The sequence below is a fragment of the Scardinius erythrophthalmus genome (assembly GCF_964197995.2).
Source record: "Scardinius erythrophthalmus genome assembly, chromosome: 24".
Lineage (NCBI taxonomy): Eukaryota > Metazoa > Chordata > Actinopteri > Cypriniformes > Leuciscidae > Scardinius > Scardinius erythrophthalmus.
The window spans coordinates 23,368,180-23,394,955 of NC_138244.1; the positions used below are offsets into that span (position 1 = coordinate 23,368,180).

A 26,776-nucleotide genomic window follows, 5' to 3' on the forward strand; every position below is an offset into this window, starting at 1 on the left:
GATTATTACGTGAGGATGTTTTTTGTCCAATAATTAGAATCTCTGTTTTTTCTAAATTAAGTTGTAGGAAATTACTAGTCATCCAATATTTTATATCACCTATGCATTCCATTAATTTTGTGAATTGGTAAGTTTCGTCAGGGCGTGAAGAAATATAGAGCTATTATCAGCATAACAGTGAAAACTAATTCCATGCTTCCTAATGATATCTCAAGGGTAGCATGTACAGAGTGAAAAGCAACGGTCCTAGTACTGAGCCTTGTGGTACGCCATACTGAACTTGTGATCGATGAGACATATCTTCATTTACTTCTACAAACTGATAACGGTCAGATAAGTATGATTTAAACCATGCTAATGCAATTCCACTAATGCCAACATAATTTTTGAGTCTATTTAAAAGAATGTTGTGGTCAATAGTATCAAATGCAGCACTAAGTTTGAGTAACACTAATAGCGAGATACAACAACGATCGGATGATAGAAGCAAATCATTTGTGACTCTAATGAGAGCAGTCTCAGTACTATGGTACGGTCTAAATGCTGACTGAAAATCCTCGCAGATATCATTTCTTTCTAAAAAGGAACATAGTTGTGAGGATACCGCCTTTTCTAGTATCTTTGACAGAAAAGGTAGATTTGAGATCGGCCTGTAATTGACTAATTCTGTATGATCAAGTTGCGTTTTTTTAACAAGCGGTTTAATCATAACCAGCTTAAAAAATGTTGGTATGTATCCTAATGACAAAGATAAATTAATGATATTAAGAAGAGGATCTATGACCTCTGGAAGCATCTCTTTCAGTAGCTTAGTCAGTATAGGGTCTAACATACGATTGTTGTCGATTTAGATGATTGAACGAGTTTAACAAATTCTTCCTCTTCTATAGCAATGAATGAATCAAATTTTTCCTTAGGGAGACTACAATGCACTGCCTGATGCGATACTGTAGTAGACGGTTGCATAGTAATAATTTTCTCCCTGATGTTATCAATCTTATAAGTGAAGAAGTTCATAAAGTCATTACTGCTGTGCTGCTTGGAAACTTATGGGCTTGAAGCTTTATTTTTCGTTAGTTTAGCCACTGTTTCAAATAAATACCTAGGGTTTTGTGTGTTTTCCTCTAATAGGGTTGAAAAATAAGCAGATCTAGCAGCTTTTAAGGCCTCTCTGTATGCAACCGAGATCTCTTTCCATGAAATGCGAAATACCTCTAGTTTTGTTTTCTTCCAGTTGCGCTCCATTTTTCTGGCTGCTCTCTTAAGGGCCCGAGTGTGCTCGTTGTACCACGGCATTGGACTAAACATTGTTCAATGCCCTTGTTCCGATGAGGGAACATGACATTCGCATTCTCAACTATTTTGACGACTGGCTCATACTGGTCCACTCGCGAGAGCAGTTGTGCAAACACAGGGACCTGATGCTCCAGCATCTCTTTTCTCGGTATGGAGTTGGACTCGGTCAACCTGACAGCACATCTCACAAACATACTGAACTGCCTGAATTCGTTCAAGGTCAGGAGAGCTGTTCCACTTAAATGTTTTCAGAAGCTCCTGGGGCATATAGCATCCACAATCAACCTCTCACATTGCTTCACATGAGATTGCTTCAGCACTGGCTTCATGGCTGAGCCCCGAAATGGGCATGGCAACGTGACACGTACTGGCACATCAACTGCCTCGATTTGCTAGCAGTATGGCTTGCTCTGCGCCACTTCAAATCGCTGTTACAAGGCAAGCACGCTCAGATCGGAAAACACTGCGGCCGTTGCGTACATCAATTATCAGGGTGGTCTATGCTCGCGTAGCATGTTGCAACTTGCCTACCATCTCCTCCTTTGGAGTCAGAAGCATCTGAGGTCGCTTTGCGACATTCACATCCCGGGCGAGCTCAATCGTGCAGCCGACGAGCTCTCACAACAGGCCAAGATCCCGGGAGAATGGCGACCCACAGACAGTCCAGCTGATTTGGAGACACTTCGGGGCTGCAAAGGTAGACCTGTTTGCCGCTCTGGACACATCCCATTGCTAGTTGTTTTACTCCCTGTCTGGGGGAACCCTCGGCACGGATGCGCTGGCACACAGCTGGCCTAGGGGCCTACGCAAGTATGTTTTCCCCCAGTGAGCCTTCTCGCACAGACACTGTGCACGTTCAGGGAGGACGAGGAGCAGGTCTTGCAACCGGACCTGGTTCCCAGAACTAATGATCCAGTAACACTTTGCAATATGGTTCATTAGTTAACAACAACATGAACTAAGAAGGAACAATACGTCTTCAGCATGTATTAGTCTTAGTTAATATTAATTATAACATTTACTAATACATTATTAAAATCAAACGTTGTATTTGTTAACATTAGTTAATGCACTGTGAACTAACATGAACAAATAATGAGCGGCTGTATTTTTAACTAATATTAACAAAGATTGATAAATACTGTCACAAATGTATTGGCCATTACACTTCCCATAACACCTGATGTACTTGTTACATCATAAGAAGAATGGTGTCTATGCTCATATTAGTCTCTCTGTTTATCCCGAGGTTTAGCATAGTCTTCTAGATCCAGGCCGTATCCAGATCTGATGAATGATTCCAATTTTTAAAGAAAAGACTATGTGCCTGCGCATGAATGCGCAAGAAAATATGCATGTGTACGCCGTCACCATTTTCACAGATTCACATTTTTTAAGTTTACACTGAGATGAAAAAAATTTTCAGCATTTTTCAAAACGTACACCTTGGAACGAGCCACCAAACACTGTTTTCTGTTTTCAGTTAAAACTATGTTGTGTAAGCGGCCCCTAAGTTAATAACTAATGATCTTTGCAACAGAAGTGAATCAATCAAAAACTAACTTTAGCTGAATAATAACTTTATTCTAGAGCTGCTGTAAAGCCAAAACAATCTCTGTTACTTTAATTTCCTATTATCACTGTAAAGCTGCTTTGAAACAATCTATATTGTTAAAAGCGCTATATAAATGAAGGTGACTTGACTTGACTTTTTACCAATGATCCTTGTGACAGAGCTGTGCTTTCCTTACTGCAAGAAGGGCTGGAGCGAAGGCTTTCTCCCTCAACCCTGAAAGTGTATGTTGTCCGCAATCGCCGAACATCATGATGCAGTAGATGGTCAGTGTATGGGAAAGCCTGACCTGATCATCAGGTTCCTGAGGGGCCCGAGAAGGTTGAATCCTACCCACCCTCACCTTGTACCCTTCTTGGGACCTCTCCTTGTTCTTAGCAGCCATGCAGGGAGCACCCTTCAAACCACTGCAGTCAGTAGAGCTTAAAAGCCTGTCCTTTAAGACAGTACTAGTGACTGCATTGGCTTCTTTTAAGAGGGTAGGGGACCTGCAAGCATTTTCGGTCAACAAATCGTGCCTGAAATTTGGACCAGCCAACTCACTCATCTTGAGACCCTGGCCCAGATAAGTGCCCAAGTTTTCCACCACTATCTTCAGGGACCAGGTGGTGAACCTGCAAGCTCTGCCCCTGGAGGAGCTAGACCCAGCCCTTGCTGTGTCTGTATGTGGACCGAACACAGACCTTCAGGACCTCAGAACAGCTCATTGTCTGTTATGGAGTACAGTGGAAGGGAAAGGCTCCAGGCTACCAAGCCCAAGGATCAGCTATACCCCTTGGGGGTGAGAGCTCATTCGACACAGAATGTTGGAGTCTGCATGGCGCCTCGCTAGTAGACATTTGTGGAGCTGTGGGCGACACACAACACATTTGCGAGGTTTTACACCCTCCATGTAGAGCCTGTGTCCTCCGGTGTACTTGCCACAAGTAGCCAGTAACGCTTTGGACCCGCTCGGTGTCTCGCTTGCAGCGCCATTCCCCTCTCAGGACCGGATACGTGCACTTATTTGCTCTACAGGTGAGTTCCCTGGCGAACCCAGCATGGAGTTCCTCCAGCACCCTCAACGGTCAGACATGGCGGAGGCATCCGATGCTAGGTCTAACACTCATGTGTATGCCCAGAAAGTCAGCCCCTGTGCTAGACTAGGTGCCCATGTGTTGTGATTCCCCTACAGGCGATCCCACATATGTATTCTTCCAAGGAACGGCTTCCCAATCAGCAATTCTGTGTCTTTCCCTTGGCAGAGCACACTCTTCTGTCTCTGCTTGGTATTGACTTCACCCTAGCTAGGCTGAATCTACCACAGAGACCTTCATATGTAGCACTCCATATGTTGAGTATCTATATCGAAGTAGTCCCTTTGTTGGCCAGCAGAGGAACTAGATCGGGGCATATCAGAGGGGACTCCACCTCGTCTGAGCACACATATTTTGGCCAGTCCATATGTGTAATCCCCACATGACACTTCCCTATGGGCAGGATGTGGTCTCCGTAGCATCCCTTTCCATAGCTACTTTTCCCAGTGTTATCCAATAGTCTCACTGTGTGGTCAACAGAAGCAGTTGTCAACTCTCCCTGCATGAAGCCCTGTCCTTTCTCCACCCCAGCAGGTGTGGTGGGATTAGGCGGCTCACACAGGGAGCTGGAAGGGGCAGCAATTGTAGTGTTTTGTTCTGAACGTCTGTCGCCACAATTGCTGTTCCACTGCTGAACGGCCGGCACAAACCGTCTCGGCGTGTGATGCAAATCTTGCACGCCATTGTGCATTGGCTCGTTTAGTTTACACTCCAAGGCTCTCAGGTGAGATTCCAATTCGTCAGGTCAGTTCTGACATAGCGTATCTGTTCCCTCCATTTGGGATAGTAACCAATATGTTCTATAAGGTATTTAGTATTAGTCAGAGGTTTTTAGCGCAATTTTCCACCGGACAAAATTGCGATTGTTAACTCATGATTTCTGTTCTGTCTGTGCGCACCAATCTTGCACTTCTATCTACTCCTCAACCAGACCACCTAGAGACTTCGGGTTTTCGGCATTATGTTAAGGAAGGTCTAATCTCGGGAACGCACAAAAAAAATCCAGGAAAAGATTTACTATCTCTTAGTGTTGTGATCCCATGAGGTGAGAAAATTGCGCTAAAACACTCACTGAGTTTTTATTACTTGTTTTTTTCTTTATCTCTTCCATTTTTGTTTAACAAATTGGTTGTGTTTAATTTTTACTGTTGACATTATTGCAAATTTACCAGTTAAATAATCTGTACTGGATTTGTTTGCTTTAGAGCTTATTTTATATTTCAAAATAAAGCATCTTTCACAAATCAGTCAGTAAACAGTAGATTTACATTGTGAAAACGTCTCGGGTTACTGGATGTAACCCTGGTTCCCCGAGAGAGGGGAACGAGACGCTGCGTCGAATACAACGCTACGGGGAATGCCTTCGGCATGCGTTATCTGAAGTCACTATACAACTATTCCAATCTGGATTGGTGTGCGTCATCGTGCGTCATGATGTTGCATGTGACGGTGACCCGGACGCTATATAAGGGTCACAGGAACAAGGAAATGACAGCTTCGAAAAAGGTTCAAAGCAGCTGTTCTCAGGGCGCCCCGAAGGTGGGGAGAGGGGACGCAGCGTCTCGTTCCCCTCTCTCGGGGAACCAGGGTTACATCCAGTAACCCGAGACGTTCCCCTTCGTTACGGGGAACTCCCGCTGCGTCGAATACAACGCTACGGGGAACGAGTACCAGCTAGCCCCCACAGAGAACAAGCGCCCTGGGTGTGAAGCATCTGGCACACTCAAGAGCACTAAAGCAAGGGAGAGTGAAAGATCCAACTGTGCTAAGAATTTTATTCTTTCTTGTTTGGTGTACAAAGGGAAGGTCGCATCAGCAACCTCGATATTAAGGTCCAAGTAGATAGGCCTGATTAATGACAGGCAGAACACTTAACTCCTAACACCCTTTTTAGTGGATAATCTCTGGAAGCCTAAGAGGCTCTCTTGCTTACACCGTACATGCAACGAAGGATGAAGAGCTGAGGAATTTTTAGAATAGCCTCCGGTACCTTGGTCACCGGGGAGAAATATCTCAAAGAAAGCTAACAAACTCCCATTTAATACCCTATATAGATATACTCTGCGGAGCCGAATAAAGGCTCTAAGCAATTTAATATGATAGCCTGCAGAGACAGGGTTCATCCAGATTCTGACGCAGCATACAGAGGCAGAAAGCACTCTGAAGGTGAGGATCATTGCTAAGGACAGGGGAGAATTTATAGAACCCACTATACTAAGAATTTTATTCTTGTCTTTTTTGGTGTAAGAAAAAGGCTGAGTTAACAGCCTCAGAAGTGAGGTCCAATATATACATATGCCTAAAAAGGCAGGACACTGACTCCAAGGCACCATTAATGGATAACCCTAAAAGCCTAGAAGGCTCTCCTGTCACACTTATAGCAACGAAGGATGAAGAGCCAGAGGAAATCATAAGATAGCCTCCGGTACCCTTATTGGTGACCGGGGAAATTTCCTACTAGAAAGCTAACAGATTTCCAAAATATGTAGATTTTCTTTTAATCTGACATATATACACGTATCCCGCAGAACCGACAGGGGCTTTTCTTTCCACAGACCTGTCAGCCTGCAAGGATAACAGGATTCATCCTAGAAGGCTACAGGGAAATATGGAGGTCATGGGACGACCCGGGTGGACCACCCTGAGAGCATACGGAGGCCGTAGGCGCCATAGCGGCTCTGAGCGTGGACGAGAGGTCCCGATTAGAGTATAGAAGAATCCCAGTACTGAAGCCATAGGGCAGTAAAAGGCTGGGTCCAGCTAACTCAATTAAAACTTCCTGAGCCAGGGAGTTCTGGAGGTAGCTGATCTGATGACCTCGGCCACCAGATCACCCTATTCGAGAAGGCCAGTGTGGTTTTTCGAGAATAAGATCTACTCAAAATCCTCTGACCCTCTCCAGAACTCCAGGGAGTAGAGCGACCGGGGGAAAAGGCGTACAGACGTTGCCTCGGCCACGTCTGTACCATGGCCTCCAGACCCAACGGGGCTGGATGCGAGAGAGAGAACCAGAGCGGGCAATGAGAATTCTCATGAGAAGCGAATAAATCTACCTCCGCCTGGCCGAATTTCTCCGATATAAGCTCCACCACCTCGGGGTGGAGCCTCCATTCCCCTGGCCTGGGCCCCTGCCTCGACAGGGTGTCTGCTCCCACATTATCAACCCCAGGTATATACATGGCCCTCACAGAGGGAAATTTGTCCTTAGACCATAATAGAATATGATGGGCCAATTTGCACAGAGGACGAGAGCTCAAGCCCCCCTGATGGTTGATGTAGAAGACCACCGATATATTATCAGACCTAACAAGGACCTGATGGCCTCTGAGGTCTGGAAGGAAATGCCTAAGGGCAAAGAATACTGCCAGCATCTCCAGGCAACTGATGTGCCATGCGAGGTGATGGTCCTTCCAGACCCCGCGGGTGTACCGGCCCTCCATGACCGCACCCCAGCCCATGCGGGAAGCATCCGTGGTCAGAATTTTTCTGGGACACGAAGCTCCAAGCACCTGGCCTTGGGACAGGAACCGTATGTCTTTCCATATGACTAGAGAACGAGGTTATCTGGACGTAACTCTAATCGTACGGAAGGGGTTGCCCCTTGGGGAAAACCCCCTGGTCCTGAGCCACCACTGTAGGGCCCTCATATGAAGCAAGCCGAGTAGAATCACTACTGATGCGGTTGCCATAAGGCCCAAAATTCTTTGAAAATGTTTGACAGTGATGGCCTGGCCTAACCTGATAGCTCTAACTGCAGCCACGATACTTTAAATACGTGGCTGGGTCAAGTGAACTTGCATAGATTGCGAGTCCCACTCAGCTCCAAGAAATGTTATTCTTTGAAGAGGAGACAGAGAACTTTTCTTGACATTGAGCCTTAGCCCCAAGCACTGAAGATGACGCAAAACAACATCTCGATGTTGGATTGCTAGCGTCTCTGGTTCTGCCAGAATAAGCCAGTCATCTAATAATTTAGGATGCGGTTCCCCTGAAGTCTCAGTGGAGCAAGGGCAGCATCCATACAGAAAGTGCAAGGGGATAGAGTTAGGCCGAAAGGAAGAACCCTATATTGGTAAGCTTTTCCCCCCAAAAGCGAACCTAAGGAACTTCCTATGATAATGGATGATGAAGTTATGAAAATAAGCATCCATGAGATCTATGTCACAAGCCAGTCTTCAGATCTGATTTGCTGAATGATACTGGGTATAGTGAGCATATTGAAACTAAATCTCCTCAAAGATTTATTCAATACTCTAAGATCTACAATAGGATGAAGTCCACCATCCTTTTTCGGAACAATGAAGTAACGGCAGTAAAAACCTGAATCCCTCTCCTGATTAGGGGCAATTTCTATTGCTTTTGCTAAAAGAGATTCAACTTCATTTTCCATCACCTGGCGCTGATGTGAGAAAACCAGTGTGTGAAATACCCCGTTAAAATCGGGTGGTCTTACTTTAAACTGGATTTTATATCCTTTAACTATACCCAGGGTCCATTTAGATATATTCGGAAGGCCTGACCAGGCGTCTAAACAATCTACAAGAGGAATCAATTTCTCTGGGTTAGTCTCAGGTGATATAATGTGCTTATCGGTGGTCTGAAGCAGTTTACTGGCAGGACGTAACCGATGAATAATCTAATAAGGAGATCAGTCCCTCGAGACTGACCTCAGGTTTTGAGATTCGGTGACCTGAAGCGATAGACCGGCAGGAACTAACCGAAAATAATACTTTTTTTTTTTTTTTTTTTTTTTTTGAGAACGTCTCCTCTGACCCCGAGCCCTGTACAGGGGGAAGGGGAGGGGAAGAGGTGACTTCCCAGAATATGAGGAGCTGGTGACTGTCCTCCATATAAGCCTTCCCTACCAAATTCGAGATAATATTTATATTAGCTCCACTTTAATTTTAGAGGGACGTGTCTGAGTCATCAGAGGTAATACGATATCTGGGAGAAATATTCTTCTACCCCCTGCATCATTAAATTCCCCTTTAATTTTCCTCTTCAATTATTCCCCAATCTCAGTACCTCAGTATGGAGATCGTTTGAAAAAGGAAGACTCTGACACAAGGATTTTGACTGGGTTTGCAGGAAGCACTCTTTTTAGATGCTTCCTTCTTATTAAATTACCAAACATTTAATTTCATTACAGCCCCAGTCTTTCTCCAGCAACTCCTCATAATGTGGTGAATATTCGTGATTCAGTGTTGATAGTATCTGACTCCTCAGAATCAAATAAATCAAACACCGGGTCTTTAACACGGTCGGAAGAAGCCACAGTGACGCGGGCTTCCGAACCGTGCGCGAGACCTGTAAACACTGCTCCACGTGCGAACCCAATGCAAACAGACAACGCGCTGCCTCGACAGACGCGAGCTGATGCACTAGGAACGCAAGCCTATTTTATTATTTTTAAACAGGCTCAGGCGGGAGCGGAAGAGTACACTCAGAGTCTACACCCTGCAGACCTGTAATCTACGCGCTGCCTTGGCAAACGCGAGATCCAAGCCACTATAGATTTTGTATTGCAATGCAGACATTAATCTACGCGCTGCCTCGGCAAACGCGAGATTAGTCACAGAATCTTTATTGCAGAGTAGCCGTAATCTACGCGCTGCCTCGGCAAACGCGAGATCCGAGCCACTATAGATTCTGTATTGCAATGCAGACATAAACCTACGCGCTGCCTCGGCAAACGCGAGATCCCAGTCACAGAATCCTTTCAGTTTGCACAAAATAGACAGTGCCCTCGAGAACTGTCCGTGCAAGCTCCGCTCACAACCCAACACCACAAAGCAAGTGTGCGCCATCCTTGCTTCTTTAATTTTTCTTAAATCAAGGAGACGCACACTGCCTTCGCCATAGTAGATTTGACAGACAACACCAAATAAGACGTACAGTTTGACATAGAACGCTGCTGAAGAACAGAAGCTGTCATTTCCTTGTTCCTGTGACCCTTATATAGCGTCCGGGTCACCGTCACATGCAACGTCATGACGCACGATGACGCACACCAATCCAGATTGGAATAGTTGTATAGTGACTTCAGATAACGCATGCCGAAGGCATTCCCCGTAGCGTTGTATTCGACGCAGCGGGAGTTCCCCGTAACGAAGGGGAACTTGACATTATGCTTCCGCCATCCAAGACACTTAACCTTAGAAACATTTATTTTTAAATTTATTTTATTTCCAGCTACGATGGACATCATAGAACCAATTCTGGCCATTGCAGAAAAACTGTACGCCCTGTGTGGGGAGGTCCAAGCCAACAAGAAGCGCTGCAAGCGTTTAGCCAACCGCGTGTCCACTCTGGCTAAGCTGGTGGAAGCTGTGAAGGTTCATGGCTTTGGGACTGAGCCTGAACAGGTTATAAATGGACTTAAACAACTTAAACTCACTCTGGAGTCAGCAGAGAGTGTGGTAAGGAAATACACTTCCTTCAGCTATATTAAACGTATCACGAAAGCGTATGAACTCGGTGAGGAGTTCAACGGCCTAAATGAAAGGCTGAACGATGCGGCTCAGTTACTTTCTCTAGCGCTTCAGGTCGAGCACAGAGGGAGTATAGAGAAAGTGTTTCAAGAAGCAACGAGGCGACGGGAAGATGAAGACGACAGGCAGAGTGATTCTCTGGAATTTCGGAATTGTAAGTTATAGGCTACTTAAAGTTGATGTTGTATGGATTTGAATTGGATTGAAATGGCTACTTCGTAGGATACAACTACGTATTACATGGTATAAATTTTCCTTCTAATAATAGTGCTCCAGTCTTTAGTCCAGGAGAGCAACAAAATGAACACAACAGTTGATGCTGTGCAAAAGACAGTTGACCAAACGCAAAGAGATGTTCAGGGCATTAAAGACATCCTGGAGTCATGTAAGTACAAACATATTGGTCAATAAAACTGTCCACAAAAAAGAAAGAAATGTATGTATGTATGTATACACTGTATATCATTAATTATTAATTCATAAATATCAATTAAGAGTCGGACTATATTTTATTGTCATAAAATATGTTTCAGCAAACTTACTGATCCAGACACACATAATTTTATATTTTGTTACTGTTTTTTTAAAGAATTTCAAGGCGTCTATGAAGCTTTCAGGAATGTTTAGCATTGTTGAATTAATAATTAGAATGGTTGCTAAACTGAACAGTTTTATTTGTCATTTGTTGGCAGTTAAAAAACCCTCCCTTCATCTGCAGGACATTAGAGAGATTAAACCAGAAGAGCTGACCTACAGTTTCCCTGCTAAACCACTTCTGAAGTGCAGCCATTCTGAACTATACAAAGGGATGTACAACAAGTTCACTGTGGCTATCAAAAGATACTCATGCCCGCTGAACACCAACCCCAGCCCCAGGTAGATGGTAATGGCAGACTCTGGTTATGGGAAACTGTTCCATAATAGTAATAAAATTCGACTCGATAAAATTTTGTGGTCAAATGTTATCATGTCATTACATTTTTATTATGAGTGAGACCAGTCTATAGGGGCATTCGCATTTGAGGAACCTTTTCATTGTTCCTAGAACTATTGGCAGAAGTACCCGGATGTCGGCGTGTTCGCACCGCAGGAACTAGGAACGATTTTAGTTCTAGGAACTCTTTTGGAGGAACTAATTTAGCTCCTACTTCAGAGTAGGGTCTAAACCAGCACTCTAGGAACTCTACGTGACGTTAGTGTACGCGGATTGGCCGAACACACGCGAAACACCAGCACCCGCCATTTTTTAAAAAGCTTTGTAAACACAGATTATAGCCTATATATTTACTCCAGAAACTAACTCTATGGACACGGAAAACAGTGATAGATGGGCCTCTTAACCTTTACGCTGAGGATAAAATTCAACGCAACTTTGAGGGGACCAAGCTAAACATGATAATTTATTTCTGCTCAACTAGCAACACTAGACATCAACCACATGGCATCCACTAATAACTTTTCATTTACTATCTACTTTCTATGTATAACAGTTCTATCTAATAACGTGTTAGACAGATCGTAAACTAATGAACACGGAGAATGCGAGCACTGTTTGTTTGCTCAGGCTCAGTCATTCTCAGCGCCGTCAAAATAAAAGTCACGACAACGAGCGCGGCTTACGTCACTTCAGAGTTCCTACTGGCAGTGAGAATGCAACCAGAAAACGTTCCTGGGGGAACCATTAGTTCTTTCTCGGGAAACCACTCCGGGTGGTTAGGTCCTAGAACTAAGTTCCTTGAACTATCGGGTGCGAAAGCCCCTTATATGGTTGCAATCATCATCTTGACTGATTAAAAAACTAAAATTTATTTGTTGTATTTGTTCATTCTCTCCAGTGAGTTGAGGAGTCTCTTTAACAAAGAGGTGGAGACCATGAAGCGCTTTGAGTCACCAAATATCTTAAGAATGTTTGGTATCTGTGTCCAGGATGAGAATGGTATGCTAATCTAATTAAAAACTATTTTCAAAGATCAAACTTTTGAGTTAAATACATCTGATTGTCATTGTTTTCTTACAGGACCAAATCCAAGTTACTTGATAGTCATGGAATACTGTGAGAAGGGTAGTCTTCGACAAGTCCTGGACAGTAATAGCAATCTGCCCTGGGATAGAAAGACTCAAATGTGTCTGGATGCTGCACAGGGGCTCTACAGGTACAAATCTAGTTAATTTATTCTCATTTATGTCTCTTGACTAAAAACAAAGTTCTTAAATACTATAGTGAAGGAACTCAATCACATTATGTGGTTATCCTTTGCACAATACAGATTGCATCAGTCAGAAGAAAAGTTTAAAGTGCATGGTTCCATCAGCAGCTGCAGTTTTCTAGTGGCAGCTGGCTACAGAGTGAAGGTAATTTATTTTCTCTTTCACAATGTTGCCATAATATAACCACAACATGTTTTTGTTAAACATAACTCACATCCCACTTTAACCCTGGATTTAACCCAAGTCCGCCATTACCATCTAACTGGGAATGGGATTGGTACTCAGTGGGCATGAGTATCTCTTGATAGCCAGAGTGAACTCGTTGTACGTCCTTTGTATCGTTTGGAATGGCTGCTCTTTGGAAAGGGTTTTAACAGGGAAACTTTAACCACTGGATGTACACAATAGCTAGGTAAACTGGCTGCGTCTACGACACTTTGGGGAACGCCCTTAGCATAACGCATCTGAAGTATGAATGAAACTAATCCAATCCTGATTGGTGCTGCGTCATGACGTAACATATAACGGCATACACGGAAGCTACAAAGGGACGCCGACACACAACAGAGTTAGCTTTTTGCTCTTCAGCAAGTGCTCTGTGTCAAACTTTCTGTCCTATTTGGTGTTGTTTGTCCCATAAGAATTGTCCCAACTAAAGGTCAGCATAGCATTATTTTGCAGTTTTTTAAAGGTTCATACATTTTAACGGTACTCCAATGGATAGAAAAAAAAAATCTGTTGTCAACATAATACAAAATAAACGTTTCCATACGATATTTTAATAATTTGTTAATAATAATTTTAATGTCAATAGTTCAATTATTTGATTTCAGTAAAAATGTTGTCTTTGTTAAATCTTATTAATATTTTTCTTTTTCTTATAAAAATATAATGTTATATTTTATAAGGATTCATCATATTTGGAGGTCTTGGGCATCAAAAAGTACAAAAAACTTCTTAGAGAACTTATAGAATTATTTTACAGATATTTATTCAATCAAACTCTAAGTGTGCTGGACACTTAACATAACCTAACCTAAACCTAAAGGGAATATTACTTGTTGGGGTTTCATCCTAATTTTTATGTTATGTGTATTTGCTCATTTGTATGTTTCTAAAGTTGGGAGGTTTTGAGCTGACAAGAACAGAAACTTCTCTTCAGAAGAATAAATCCAAAAAGAACAGTGCTTTCCATTACAGCTCTCCACAACAGCTTCAGAATATCAACCATCCTTACGACAAGGCATGTGAGATCTACAGGTATGGCACACTAACTCAAATATCAAATGTGTATCTTATTAAAATAAAGAATGACTGTTACTTACTGTAAATGCTCTTTTTAGTTTTGGCATCGTCTTGTGGGAAATTACAACACGAGATGTTCCTTTTAAAGGTGTGTATCACTACTACAATCAATTTTGATAAAAAAATAAATAAACTCTTCTGTTTATCTTTTACATATTTGTGTTTCCCTATACATGACTTAAATGTTCTGTGCCTGTGTTTTTAGACTGTTCTTCCCACAGTCAGATCTATCAAAAAGTGTGTGTAGAGAAGGTCATGGAGCCACTTCCTACAGATTGTCCCAAACAGCTAGAAGAGCTCATCAATGCATGCCGTTTATTTGAGCCCTTCCAAAGACCAACGGCAGGAGGTAAGACCCTATCACACAAATAAAGTTACATAAAACAAGTGGGCCATCACCTCATCCTTTAATTCTGTGATTAGTGATGCGTAACGTTACATGTAACTTTACATAAACAGACTTTTAGGAAGTAGTGAAAAAGCAGCATCACTTTCCCTATACCAGCAATGGGCAACTCTGGCAACTCGATATCCACTTTCCTGGAGGCACGACGCAAATGTTTTTTGCTAGTTTTAGCCCGGCGCAGTTATAATTTTCACGTCCTGCGCCACGTTGTTTAAATAGCAAATGCATTCATGCCCATCTGTTCGCCCATGGGCGTGCTGGTCTGAAAACAAGGTGTGTTCAGGCTCATTGTTGGCGCGTTGCTATTTTGAGGCAACTGAAATAGACTGAGGCATTGGCCAACAAAAACCTGGTCTAAAGTAATTGGCGCAGTATTATTATTTTTTTTGTTATTTAAAGGGTGCACAATATGCGTACACTCTGCTTATTACACACACAGGGCAGACTTTTTACGTGCAGCAGCACATAAATATGGCAAATATAAAAATAAAAGGATTACAATATAAAAGATTATTATTGTGTACATAAAGATATGGTGGAATCCGGCTAGTCTCGTAGATGGTCTGCTTGGCCGCTTGAACCTTGCGCACAAGCAGATCCGTTTCCTCTCTGGAGAAGTACATGCGCTTTTGACCATGCGCTTAGATCGTTGAAATAGGGCCCTTAGTGTTTGTCAGTTCTCGTTAATGATAGCGTCAGTGTATATGTGTGTCATGAGAGGACACACAATGTTATTTAACAACTATGTCTTTATTGAGCGGACTGCATCAACTACACCCTTTTGTGCACTTTGAACTTCCTTTTCTAAAACTCCCCACTCCCCTTTTCCCAGGCCCCACCTACATCCGTTCATGGGGTCCAATAAGCCCATACACAATAAGGCTGATTCACACATCTCCCCCCTTTTGAAAAAGAACATTTTCTTATCTCTTTTCATTAACACATAACAAAATAAAATGTAACACAATGAAACTACCTCATTATGGTTGTTTGTTTTTCTTATACTAAATGAAGACATTAAAGAACAATATGTGATATAGCATTCATTGTCTCGTTTTCTACATTAACTATCTTCTTTCCTGTTTGTTTTTAGAAACCAGAACAATAGACTAAAATCAGTTTACAAAGTCTGATAAGAATGTGGTTTTGTTCTAAGTATCGTGTTGGTGTTTTCACAACTCTTCCGCTGGAAGTTACAACTGGTGTTGCCTTCTCAGGTGCAGCAGGAGCAACTGCAGGATTATTTAAATGTACAGTCTCTGCAACAGGAGGGCCTGAATTCCTCCCTCCTTGAGGTTTACTGCACCCAATAGAATCTGGCTGCAATGGCATCGCTTGCAGATGTTTACGGTTCCTGCGCAGGACAGCTCCATTCTGTGTTTGCACCATGTAAGATCTTGGTTCAGATGTTTTGTTCAGCACAACAGCTGGTGTTTTCCAGCCTTTCTCACTGTCCAGTTTAAGAAGAACTTTCTCCCCAGGCTGAAGTTCTGATAAAACACGAGCTGAGTGTCTCCGATCATAGAAGAACTTGTAGGATTTCTTTGCAGCTTGATCCTTCATCTCCACGGCTTTATAATCAATGGGTTGAGGCTGGTGTTTTTCCTCAAGCATTGGCAGGTTGGTTCTGATCTGTCGACCTGTCATTATCTGGGCCGGGCTTAGACCAGTTGCTGTAATGGGTGTCGCCCGGTAGCACATCAGTGCCATATGAGGCTCAGGTTGGCTGAGATTCCGTTTTGCAGTTTGAACTGCTTTTTCAGCAGCTCCATTGGCTTGGGGGAAATGAGGACTTGAGGTTGTGTGTTGAAAATCGTAGTCTGTACTGAACTGCTGAAATTCAGCCGAGGTGAACTGAGTCCCGTTGTCAGATATAAGCTCTCTCGGAATTCCCCATCTTACATGCTCTTCAGTCTGCTGATAACTTGGAAGCTGGTTGGCAGTTGAATGTGGGCTATTTCGATGTCACGCGAGTAATAGTCTACAACTATCAAGTAAGCTTTACCATTCAACTCGCATAAATCTGCTGCAATTTTGCACCAGGGACCAGCAGGCAAGGGGGTATTGATTAAAGGTTCTTTCCTTTGTGTGGGTTTGTGGGCCAGACAAAAGGTGCACATTGAGACCCTCCTGTTAATGTCATTACCTATTGCAGGCCACCAAACTGACATCTTTGCCCTCTGACGGCACTTGGTTAGACCTTGATGTCCTTCATGAATTTGGCTTAACACTTCCTCCCTCATCGACTCAGGAATGACAATTCTGTCCTCATACAGGAGCAGCCCATTGACAACTGCCAAGGAAGCCCTAGCGGTATGATAGCCGCTCAGCCGGAAGGGTATCTTGCTAGGCCAACCCTTGTTGAGATATTTTATCACTTCCTGGAGATCTTCATCTTCTTCTGTGGCCTCTCTAATAGCATCTAGATTTGAATGCGAGACCTCTTTGGATGTGACGACTGCTTCAACATATGCTTTCACCTCATCCTCCATCTCTGAGTGGCAGTGCCCTTTCAGAGGATTCCGGGAAAGTGTGTCCGCCACCACCAAACATTTACCAGGGACATGAACTGCTTTCACATTGAAGCGCATGAGGCACATTAATAACCGCTGACACCGTAATGGGGCACGATCAATATCATAGGAGTTAATGAGTGGGACCAAAGGCTTGTGGTCTGTTTGCAGGCAAAATTCATCCAAGCCTTGAAGGTAGCGGACAAACCGCTCGCATGCCCACACACCAGCCAAGCACTCCTTTTCTATTTGGGAGTATCTGCGCTCCGCTTCAGTCAAAGTTCTGGAACAGAATGCGACGGCACGTGCTGCATCACCATGGACTTGGAGCAAGGCAGCTCCTAACCCGAAACTACTCACATCTGCACTAACTATAGTGGGTTTCTCAGGATCGTAATATGCGAGAGCAGGAGCTGTGGCTAGCTTGCACTTTACTTTGTCCAGAGCCTGCTCGTGGACTTCTGTCCAAAACCAGATAGCTTCCTTCTTCAGCAGAGCTGTGACTGGCTGAAGCTCTGTGGAAAGATCTGGCACAAATTTGCCTAAATAGTTGATCATCCCCAGAATTTGCCTAAGCTCTGTCACATTAGTGGGACTAGGCATATCAGTGATTGCTTTCACTTTGGTTGCATCAGGCTTGATGCCTTCATGGCCGATTGTGTGGCCAAAGTACTGCAGCTCAGATTTGTTAAAGTGACATTTATCACGGTTCAGTTTCAGTCCTGACTCTCTGATAGTTCTCAAAACAGCCTCAAGATTCTCATCATGCTCGTTTTGGTCCTTGCCATAAACAAGTATGTCATCCATGACAACTGCAGTGCCTTTGTGTCCAATTAGAAATTTGCTCATTTCTCTTTGGAAAATTTCGGGCGCCGAAGTAACCCCAAACGGTAGTCTATTAAAACAGAATCGTCCTACTGGAGTTATGAATGTGGTCAGCTTCACGCAGCTTGAATCCAAAGGGATTTGCCAAAACCCTGAAGATGCGTCCAAAGTAGAAAATACACTGGCTCCTGAGAGTTTGGGGGCAATATCCTCTAATGTTGGGAGAATAAAGTGCGCACGTTTTACAGCTTGATTCAAACGTTTGAGGTCAACGCAAATCCTGACAGAACCATTCTTTTTTACAACGGGAACCATTGGGGCACACCATTCCGTTGGTTCGGTTATTTCGGAAATTATCCCTAAGGACAGCATGCGCTTCAGCTCCTGTTCGACTTTAGGCAACAGGGGAAAGGGAATCCTACGGGCAGTGTTGGGGCTAGTTACTCAAAAAAGTAATATATTACATATTTCATATTACTCTCAAAAATAGTAATGCCTTACTTTACTTTATTACTCCCTGGAGAAAGTAACTAGTTATATTACTAGTTATATTACTAGTTACATTTTTTTTCTTAATTACTCTATAATTGCCTGAGATGCATCAGATGGAGGGAGAACATACAAAGGAGGAGTGTTCTTTAGGCTCTTTATTACGCCAAACAACAGATTCGGCACTGTCTAGCACAAATAACTACAAACAACTGTACTTGTACTTGCCGTTGTTGACGCTTCCATTTTTCCCCATCTGTCCCAATCTGTCTGCAGAGCCGCAGAGCCACAGTTTCACCACAGCAGTTTTACCCGCGCATGCGCAGTTTCAGGTTGTAATTCAAGCCCTATAAATAGTCATTTATATGCAAAATTGTCTATAAAACACAACCGGTCTTCCGACCTTTTACTATATGCGCGAGGGAGAGAGAGCAATACAGCGCTCGTGTTGTTTGAAGGCGGTGAGAGTGAACGGGCTGCGCGCGCGCGTCCGGGGCGCTATATTTTTTTCCCAGGATGGTAGGGGAAGACTCATGAATATTAATTAGGGAAGTCATCCCTGATTGGCCTTAACTGCCGCGTGTCGACCAATCGGTGATGGTAAATGATACCTCGTGCCAAACCCAGACCAATCACTGTTCCATTCACGCCCTCCTCCCCTTCCCTTCTGTTCTCTGTGTTGTGTGCCTTGTGTGTGATGAAGGTGCTACTGGCAAATGTAACGCAAGTAACTAGCTCGGGAAAACTGTAATAATATTACTATTTTCAGACGAGTAATGCCTTACACTACTAGTTACTGAAAAAAGTAATATTATTACAGTAACGCGTTACTTTGTAACGCGTTACACCCAACACTGCCTACGAGGGCTGGCAAGACTATAAGGAGTGGTATCTGACTTAAGTTCAATTTTCACTGGTTCACAGTTGAGCAAGCCAATGTCTCCATAGACATCATTGTGGTCTGTGATTTCATCCACTCTATGTACTAGGCCCATCTTACAAGCCGTGCTTCGACTGAGCAAATTGTTAGCAAATGGCCCATCTACAACAAAGACCCACAATTCAAAAAAATTTCCTTTACTTTCTGTATTTGCTAGGAATTTTCCCATACAGCTCACTTTTCCCCCAGGACTTTTCACATTTATACTGGTTTTGACCAGTAGAGGGCGCCCTTGTAAGCTCTCATATGTAGAGCGTGACATGATGGTGATGTCGGCCCCTGTATCAATTTTGAACTTGACTGACCTGCCCTGTATGGGGAGAGTAATGCACCACCTGTCCTCGGAAGCAGACTCATTCATTACAGACCCAAGGAAAAATGCATCACTAGTCTCAGTGTCACACACTACCAGTTCTTTGACATTTTTAGTTTTGCATGCAATGGCAAAATGTCCCAGTTTATTGCATCTCCTGCATCGCTTATTTTGTGCGGGGCAATTATTCTCTGTGTGTGTGCGATTACAGCGTGTGCAGTCTATGGCTTGTTTCCTCTCACCAGCCCTTTCCTTATTTGGTGGTCCCGTAAAGCGCCTCATGCCTTTCCGGTGTCCATGAACTGCGTTCACTTCAGCAGCCGTTCCCCCGCTCGCATTTTGGGTCTTAATGAGCTCAGACTCCCGCGCGATCTGGACCGCTTTGTCCAAAGTCAATTCAGGTTCCATTTGTAACCTTTGGGAAACGTCACGATCTGCAATCCCAATGACGACTCTGTCCCGTATTTGTTCCTCTTTGCTCGCACCGAATTCGCAGTATTCAGCCAATTCATAGAGGCATCTCACAAAAGCCTCAACCGTCTCTCCCGATCTCTGTGCACGCTGGTGAAAACAGGCCCTCTCATGTATGACGTTCCTCCGGGTAACGAAATGTTCATAAAATTTTCCAACAACAGTCTCATAATTGTTTGCATGCGAAGCTTCGGCAAACGTGAATGATCCGAATATCGCTTCGGCATCTTTACCCATTGCATAAAGCAGGGAATTGACTTGTACTTCACCGTTTTCCTTGTTCAGCTTCGTTGCGATGCGAAAACGGGAGAATTGCTGGATCCACGCAGGCCAGGTCGCAGGCTGTGCGAAGTTGAAAGCCTCAGGTGCGTTGAACTTGGACATTATACCACTCAAGACGAGCCGAACTTGTTCGTGGGTGAAACTTGCTCTTCTGACACCATGTCATGAGAGGACACACAATGTTATTTAACAACTATGTCTTTATTGAGCGGACTGCATCAACTACACCCTTTTGTGCACTTTGAACTTCCTTTTCTAAAACTCCCCACTCCCCTTTTCCCAGGCCCCACCTACATCCGTTCATGGGGTCCAATAAGCCCATACACAATAAGGCTGATTCACACAATGTGTATTTCTCAGTTTCTCATACTTAGTGGTGCACATACATTACTGTCGGATCCAATATAGTCGGCACAGCATCATCTTTTAGTTTCAATGTTTCTGAAAATCCTGCGTCGAATTGTGCCTTGTTTGTAAACGAATCCACAGTCTGGAACTTCATTAAAAATAAAGTTCATCCACTCTTTCCTAATGTTGGAATCAGAAGGAAGGCAATGCAAAGACTGTTTTTTTAATTTCTCAGTTCTGGACCCCTTTAAACATACATCACTCAAAACATGACGTCGCAATCTGTTAAAATGCAGGTGAGAGCCAGTAAGCATTTTATACCACTGCCATCAACTGGATTTTACGTTTGTGGTTTTTACTGAGAATGGAGATGAAGATTGCTGAATAAAGAATAAAATTTTGGTCTATTCCTCACAATTATGGATTCTGAAGACGTGGTTTACAGCGCACGAAAATAAATGTATTACTTTTGTGAATTTTTTGTTTTTGGCATATTTTATGATTCTATTGTCAGTCCCAGCATAGGACTATACTGAGAAAACGCCTATTGTGTTCCACAGCAATATATATATATATATATATATATTCATGATAAACAATGGTTAAACAATTACAGAAATGCTATTCATTTTAAGGTTTTAAAGTGTAGACTTTTTTAACATGTAATCTTTCAAAATGAGTTTGCAGCAGAAGTCACAGAGCGGAGCGAAATGTTATTTTTATAAAATTAAACTGCATTTAATAAATGTGATTGAAAACAATTTAATTTATATACAACAATACAATAGAATCAAAATAGTACTGTTACGATTTTAATATTGATATTAAATAAGGATTCATACATAATTTTGTCTAAAAGTTGCTCATACATAAATAATTTACATTTTAGTAGAGCCCGACCGATATGGATTTTTTGAGACCAATACCGATATTAGGTAGTAAAAAAGCCCGATATCGATATCGGCTGATATTATTTATTGGTATATTATAATACAGTTGCAATATTATTTATGTGCATATTATAGTACAGTACCAGTCAAAAGTTTGGACACACTTTCCCATTCGTGTGTACAAACTTTTGACTGGTACTGTATATAGAATACAGTAGCCTATAGATACAGAATATAAAATATATAAACACATTTTTTGCAATGATCACTCAAATGTGGTGATCAAACACTTGTGTGACAAAGATATATAATGGAGGCAGGGTGAATGATAGAACCAGAATTATACATTTGAGCTGTAACCAGACTAGTTTGCATTAAATACTGTTGCATAATCTTCACTAATGACTTTGTCTTTTTATTTAGTCACGTTATATAAAAAATAACTTGTATCAATAAATATATCAAAAGTGTCACTGGCAAAACCTTGTTATCTTCTATTATTAGTCTTAATTCCTCTGGTCTCTACCAGTGGAGGAAGTAGGCTACTCAGATCTTTTTACTAAAATAAAAGTAATAATACCATAATGAAAACATTAATTTTATCATCATTTAATTATACATGTACAGTACTTTTACTTAAATACTATTTTAAATAGGCCTAAGTAAGTAGTCAGCAAAATGTACTAAACGTGAAACTACTCATTATCCAAAATGGCTCTATATAAAGTGTTATAATTATATAAATTATTGGAATATTGCTTTGTGTTGTATGTTATATGCAGCATGGGCTCACACTGTGTTTACCCTGGATGTGGCAAAGTGCCCTTTACAAAGCAGAATGAGGCATCAGTTTACTGTCTGAGATTTGTTGCTCGCGTCGCGCCGCATCCAGTGTTGACAACATCACTGATTATAATGGATTCAACTGTCTTTTGTCGCATCGCGCCGCTCACGTCCGGTGTCTTGTTCAGGCAGCAGCAAGAGCGGTGTCTTGTAAGTAAGTTGCTTGTTACCAGTGCGGTGGTGGCTTGAGTCTGTTGAATGGTGATTTAACGCTACGTTGTCACCTAGTTGGTGAGACGCTATGCTATAGAGTAAATAAACAATGTCCCCGTCTTTTACTCTCACAACGTTTTCTACATTAGCTAGCTAGCCATGTTTCATACCTGTCAGTGGCAGTGGAAGCTAATGTGTGCACATCTTACACCATGTCTGAAGAGACCTCTTTACTGAAGTGAAAGGGTTGGCTGGTGTTACTATAGTAACCTGGGTCGCCATTAGCAAACAATGGAGCGCCCTCTGCTGGACAAACTGGACAAAAATTCTTATCGGCGGCATATCTGCGTCATCAACACCGATACCGATATATCTGCAACAGGCTCATATCGGCCGATTAAATCGGCAGACCAATAAATCGATTGGGCTCTACATATTAGTGCTGTCGAAGAAACAGTGATGTGTTGAAAACATAATAAATGTACATATGGTAGAACCACACTTTATGTAAAAACACATTGTCACGATTACTAGAAATCTACAGGCAAATGAGTCTGATCACAGTTATAAAACTAAACAGGAAAGTGGATCTCGAGGGCCAGAGTTGCTCAGGATGTGTTTTTCTGCAAACAACTTTAAAACTGCATATTGTTACTTTATTGAGATTTTTCTATATTTCTCATTCTATAAGCAACTTAACACAAAGAATCTATTGTTTTATCCCTTTCTCTGTGATATGGGCCATTAGTTTAGCAATTAGTTTGAATTACCAGATACAATTAAAATTGGCCCATTGAAAGTAAGTATGATTGTGTTTGTTGCAGAGGGAGAATAAATCTGGTCTGACTACAGAACCAGCTGATACAAAAAAGGGCAGTGAGCTGTTGAACATTAAATGTTTGACTCAAGACAGGGCACACATAATGGCTATACATATTTATGATTATACTGTATACACAGAAATGCTAATTAATAAGCAATGAACCAGTAAATAAAAAAACAAGAAGGGGAAATGATGACGAGAGACAATTCAAAATTAAATACATGAACAATATGACTCATTAAAGCAAACCAAAGGTCAACATATCTGTTACACCTACACAAACTTTTGGTGAGATATTTCAAGAAAGGACAAACAGCCTACAATGGGCCAAAAAAGGCATAACCTTACAGCTAATCTTTACTCTTACTCAAAAAGCACAAAACTTACCTCATTATAAACAAGATGATTTAAATAGATAATGTGAATATGTGAAAAAGAACATACAAATTATAATTTTTGATGGTAACAATGGGAAATCTGAATTTTAAGAAAGCGTTATTTATGGTCTCTTTTTTTAAGTGTTGGTGGACATGCTCCTTAAAATGGTGGAAGAGGATTGATGGAGCACCTCTGCAACTCTTACCAAGCCTGCATGCTGGCAAATTGTCCACATCAGATTCTAACGATACAATCTATTACCATCTACCTGGGGGGTATTTCCAGAAAGCAGGATCAACTTGACGTCACATAAACCCTGAACTCTTGGGGAATGCCGGTTCCAGAACACCTGTGAGGAATTCAATCAGTGTCCTATTGGTAACCTAGAGTTAACTCATGCACAAAAAGACATTATCTATGGATTGCAGATTTCAGGAGTCAGCATGGAATCGGAATTTAAGAAACATTCTATACTTTTTTTTTTCTGTTTAAAGTCGACATGAAATGAAAATTCACTATTTCTATTTTATAAATACATATTATGTATCTTATTGTGAACGATTCATTCTTGCATGTTTCACTTTTTTTAAAACCTTGTAGCTTTCCTGGCCTTAAAACAAACCCATTGTTTTCTGTTTCTGTTTAAGAATTTTAGATTTACTGTAAATCTTTAAGAATGTTAAAATTGAAAAGTGGAAGAAGAATACTTGGTTTATTGAAGAAATTTAAACTATTAGAAGACCCGGATGTATATATTTTTTCCTCTTTTTTTTCAATGGCAGCATCCGAAATTGAATACTTCCCTACTTAAGCAGGCAAAAAACAGTATGTGACAAAAGAAGTTTGTCCGAATTTACAGTACTCATAAAAGAGTAGGCAAAAAGTACCCGGTTGACCTACTTTTTCCGACGAGATTCTGAAGTGTACATATGATGGAGGATGCTAGATCCTTTACTAGAGGATTTTGAATGCCAGTGAAAGCAAGGTAGCTGACGCTGGTAGATCATATGATAATTACAATCATACATAGGGTTGGAAGGGTTACTTTTAAAATGTATTCTGTTACAGTTACAAATTACTTCATGAAAAAGGTATTCAGTAACGTAATCCAAGCACCACAATATGAAAGTAATGTAATCTGATTACTTTTGGATTCCTTCAAGGTCACACATGTAAATAAAGTTAAGTAAAAGCAATATTTACTGTTCTAACGTCAAATGATTTGCTGTTAATATAAATCATCTAATCGCGATCCACTCGAATCCATGATTTTCTCTGATTTAGATATCCGCACCCGATCATCACATTACAATTACAATTATTCAAATTCTCAGCGTTAAGCATAATAATATTGTAACATATTACACTAAAGTAGGCTGATTTAAAGTTAACATTTAGCTATTTCAAGTTAACATTCTTCTTTGGCAAAATTGCATTTCCTTAATAGCCTAAACACAGGCTTTACTCCTTTCAAACATAAATTGACACTGTTTCAGTCACTGCAATTCCTGAACACAAGCAAGAATTTAAATACGTTCATCCGGGGTTATTGTGTCAAAATACTAAATTTAAAGTGAAACCATTGTAATCCTGAAAATATTCCTGTATTCCCTTAATTCCTGTTTTCCCTTGTTGCATTGTCTACATTATTTGTTTCCATAGTTACCCTCATTTTGATCAGCCCCTTTTTAGCCTGTTAGCCTTTATGAATTTATAGCCCAGTGTTTCTGATGTTCGAGTCTTTTTCCTACATGGATGTTTTGTTTGGTGCACTTACCTGGTTCTCTGTTCTTTGTGTTTGGTGTTTTTTTTTTTTTTATATCAATAAAACTCACTGAATTTGGATTCAGCTCCCCTTTGTTTTTGAGTTCAAAATATTCAAAATACTCGAGAGGATGCGATTTCTGTCGCAGCCCCTGTATATTTGTTTTCTGTTTTCTTTTTATAGAGTTGTGCTCTGTTATTTAGTAATTTTAGGTGATTTTGTATTGCTTTTTTGTAATTGTGTTTTCCTGCAAAAAAAAAAAAAACTCATGATGCTTCCTCGTTTTTCACTCCTAAGTCAGTGATGAACAAATAAGAAATGAGAAGCACCCTAAGAATGCTAGAGAGTGCAAGTACAAGTCTGCAGCCAGACTCTATTGAATGAGCTAGTGAGTGACGCTCTGCCGCCATTTAGTGGCTGTTCTTGAAATTTCAGGTTATTTTACTTTTAAATGTTTTTTTTTTTTTCAGTAGATGGCAGCAATCTTCCACTAAACATTGAGTGATATTACTGAGAGTGATGTTTGTTTTTTAAATACATTAGGCCTATTTTAAGCTGCAAACATTCCAAATAGGCTAGTTGTGAGCTCTTCAGTTAGAAGAAATAATTTGCACTTGCATTCAATTGCAGAGAGCAGCTTCTTGGTGTAGCCTACCTCACACGCACACACGCACTCTTAGTGATGTCATTAAAAGGCAAGTGGGAAATGTTATGATGGACATGTTATTATGGTCATTTTTATCATTGATTTTTATATCCAGTCCTTGTTGCCCGCATTCAGTAATAAAACATATAACTTTTATCCAGAGAGACGCATGAAAACACAGGTAGGACCTACATAATGTATAATAGGCTACTACACCAAACTCTGTGTTATACTGTAGGCTACACGATCTCTCAAGTGCTAGCCGAAGCTTCTTTTGCAGCAGCACTAATTATGTGTCCAGCAACATATTTATGCTATAAAAGTCAGAGTGGTGGTTCGCGTGGTGATAAAAGCTTATTAAAGTGAGATTTGGCAGTGCCGTACTGACTCTCTCTACCTGACAGAATATAGGCTGTAGGCTACTAAAGATGAAGCGGTTTGACCAATCAGATTAAAGGGGTGTTTCAGCACCGCCCACATGTGCTGATAAAATATCAAAGTCATAAATCAATTTGCAAACCACAAACGAAAAATGAGAAATCGAGCCAAAATCTCATTTTTCTGTTGGTTTGTTAAACTAAACTAAACGAATAGACGAGCTGTCCTTTAATTTCTTATTATTCCATTCGAAATAGGAAATTAATTCATTAAAATGGAACAGGTGTTGTGCCGAATTTCGACCCCCTGCCAAATTATTACCCCCCTCGTTGAAGTCAGTACCTGATTGCCTAATCCTAACCCC

At 41.6% G+C, this 26,776-nt stretch overlaps 1 protein-coding gene across 2 annotated transcripts in view; it reads left to right on the forward strand.

Moving 5' to 3' along the window:
- The window catches only part of LOC308685245 (mixed lineage kinase domain-like protein), a 37,283-nt gene extending 11,644 nt beyond the window's left edge, over positions 1 to 25,639 (forward strand). Inside the window, exons 3-13 of one of the 2 annotated variants that reach the window (XM_081356913.1) lie at positions 4,877 to 4,990; positions 10,138 to 10,590; positions 10,705 to 10,821; positions 11,129 to 11,312; positions 12,272 to 12,372; positions 12,454 to 12,589; positions 12,704 to 12,788; positions 13,765 to 13,904; positions 13,988 to 14,037; positions 14,155 to 14,298; positions 23,765 to 25,639. In XM_081356913.1, coding sequence (XP_081213039.1) covers positions 10,143 to 10,590; positions 10,705 to 10,821; positions 11,129 to 11,312; positions 12,272 to 12,372; positions 12,454 to 12,589; positions 12,704 to 12,788; positions 13,765 to 13,904; positions 13,988 to 14,037; positions 14,155 to 14,298; positions 23,765 to 23,805 — 1,446 coding nt within the window. In that variant the 5' untranslated portion in view covers positions 4,877 to 4,990; positions 10,138 to 10,142 and the 3' untranslated portion in view covers positions 23,806 to 25,639. The remainder of the gene's footprint in view (positions 1 to 4,876; positions 4,991 to 10,137; positions 10,591 to 10,704; positions 10,822 to 11,128; positions 11,313 to 12,271; positions 12,373 to 12,453; positions 12,590 to 12,703; positions 12,789 to 13,764; positions 13,905 to 13,987; positions 14,038 to 14,154; positions 14,299 to 23,764) is intronic. The other variant, XM_081356912.1, reaches the window with a different exon arrangement.
- The last annotated feature ends 1,137 nt before the right edge of the window (positions 25,640 to 26,776 follow it).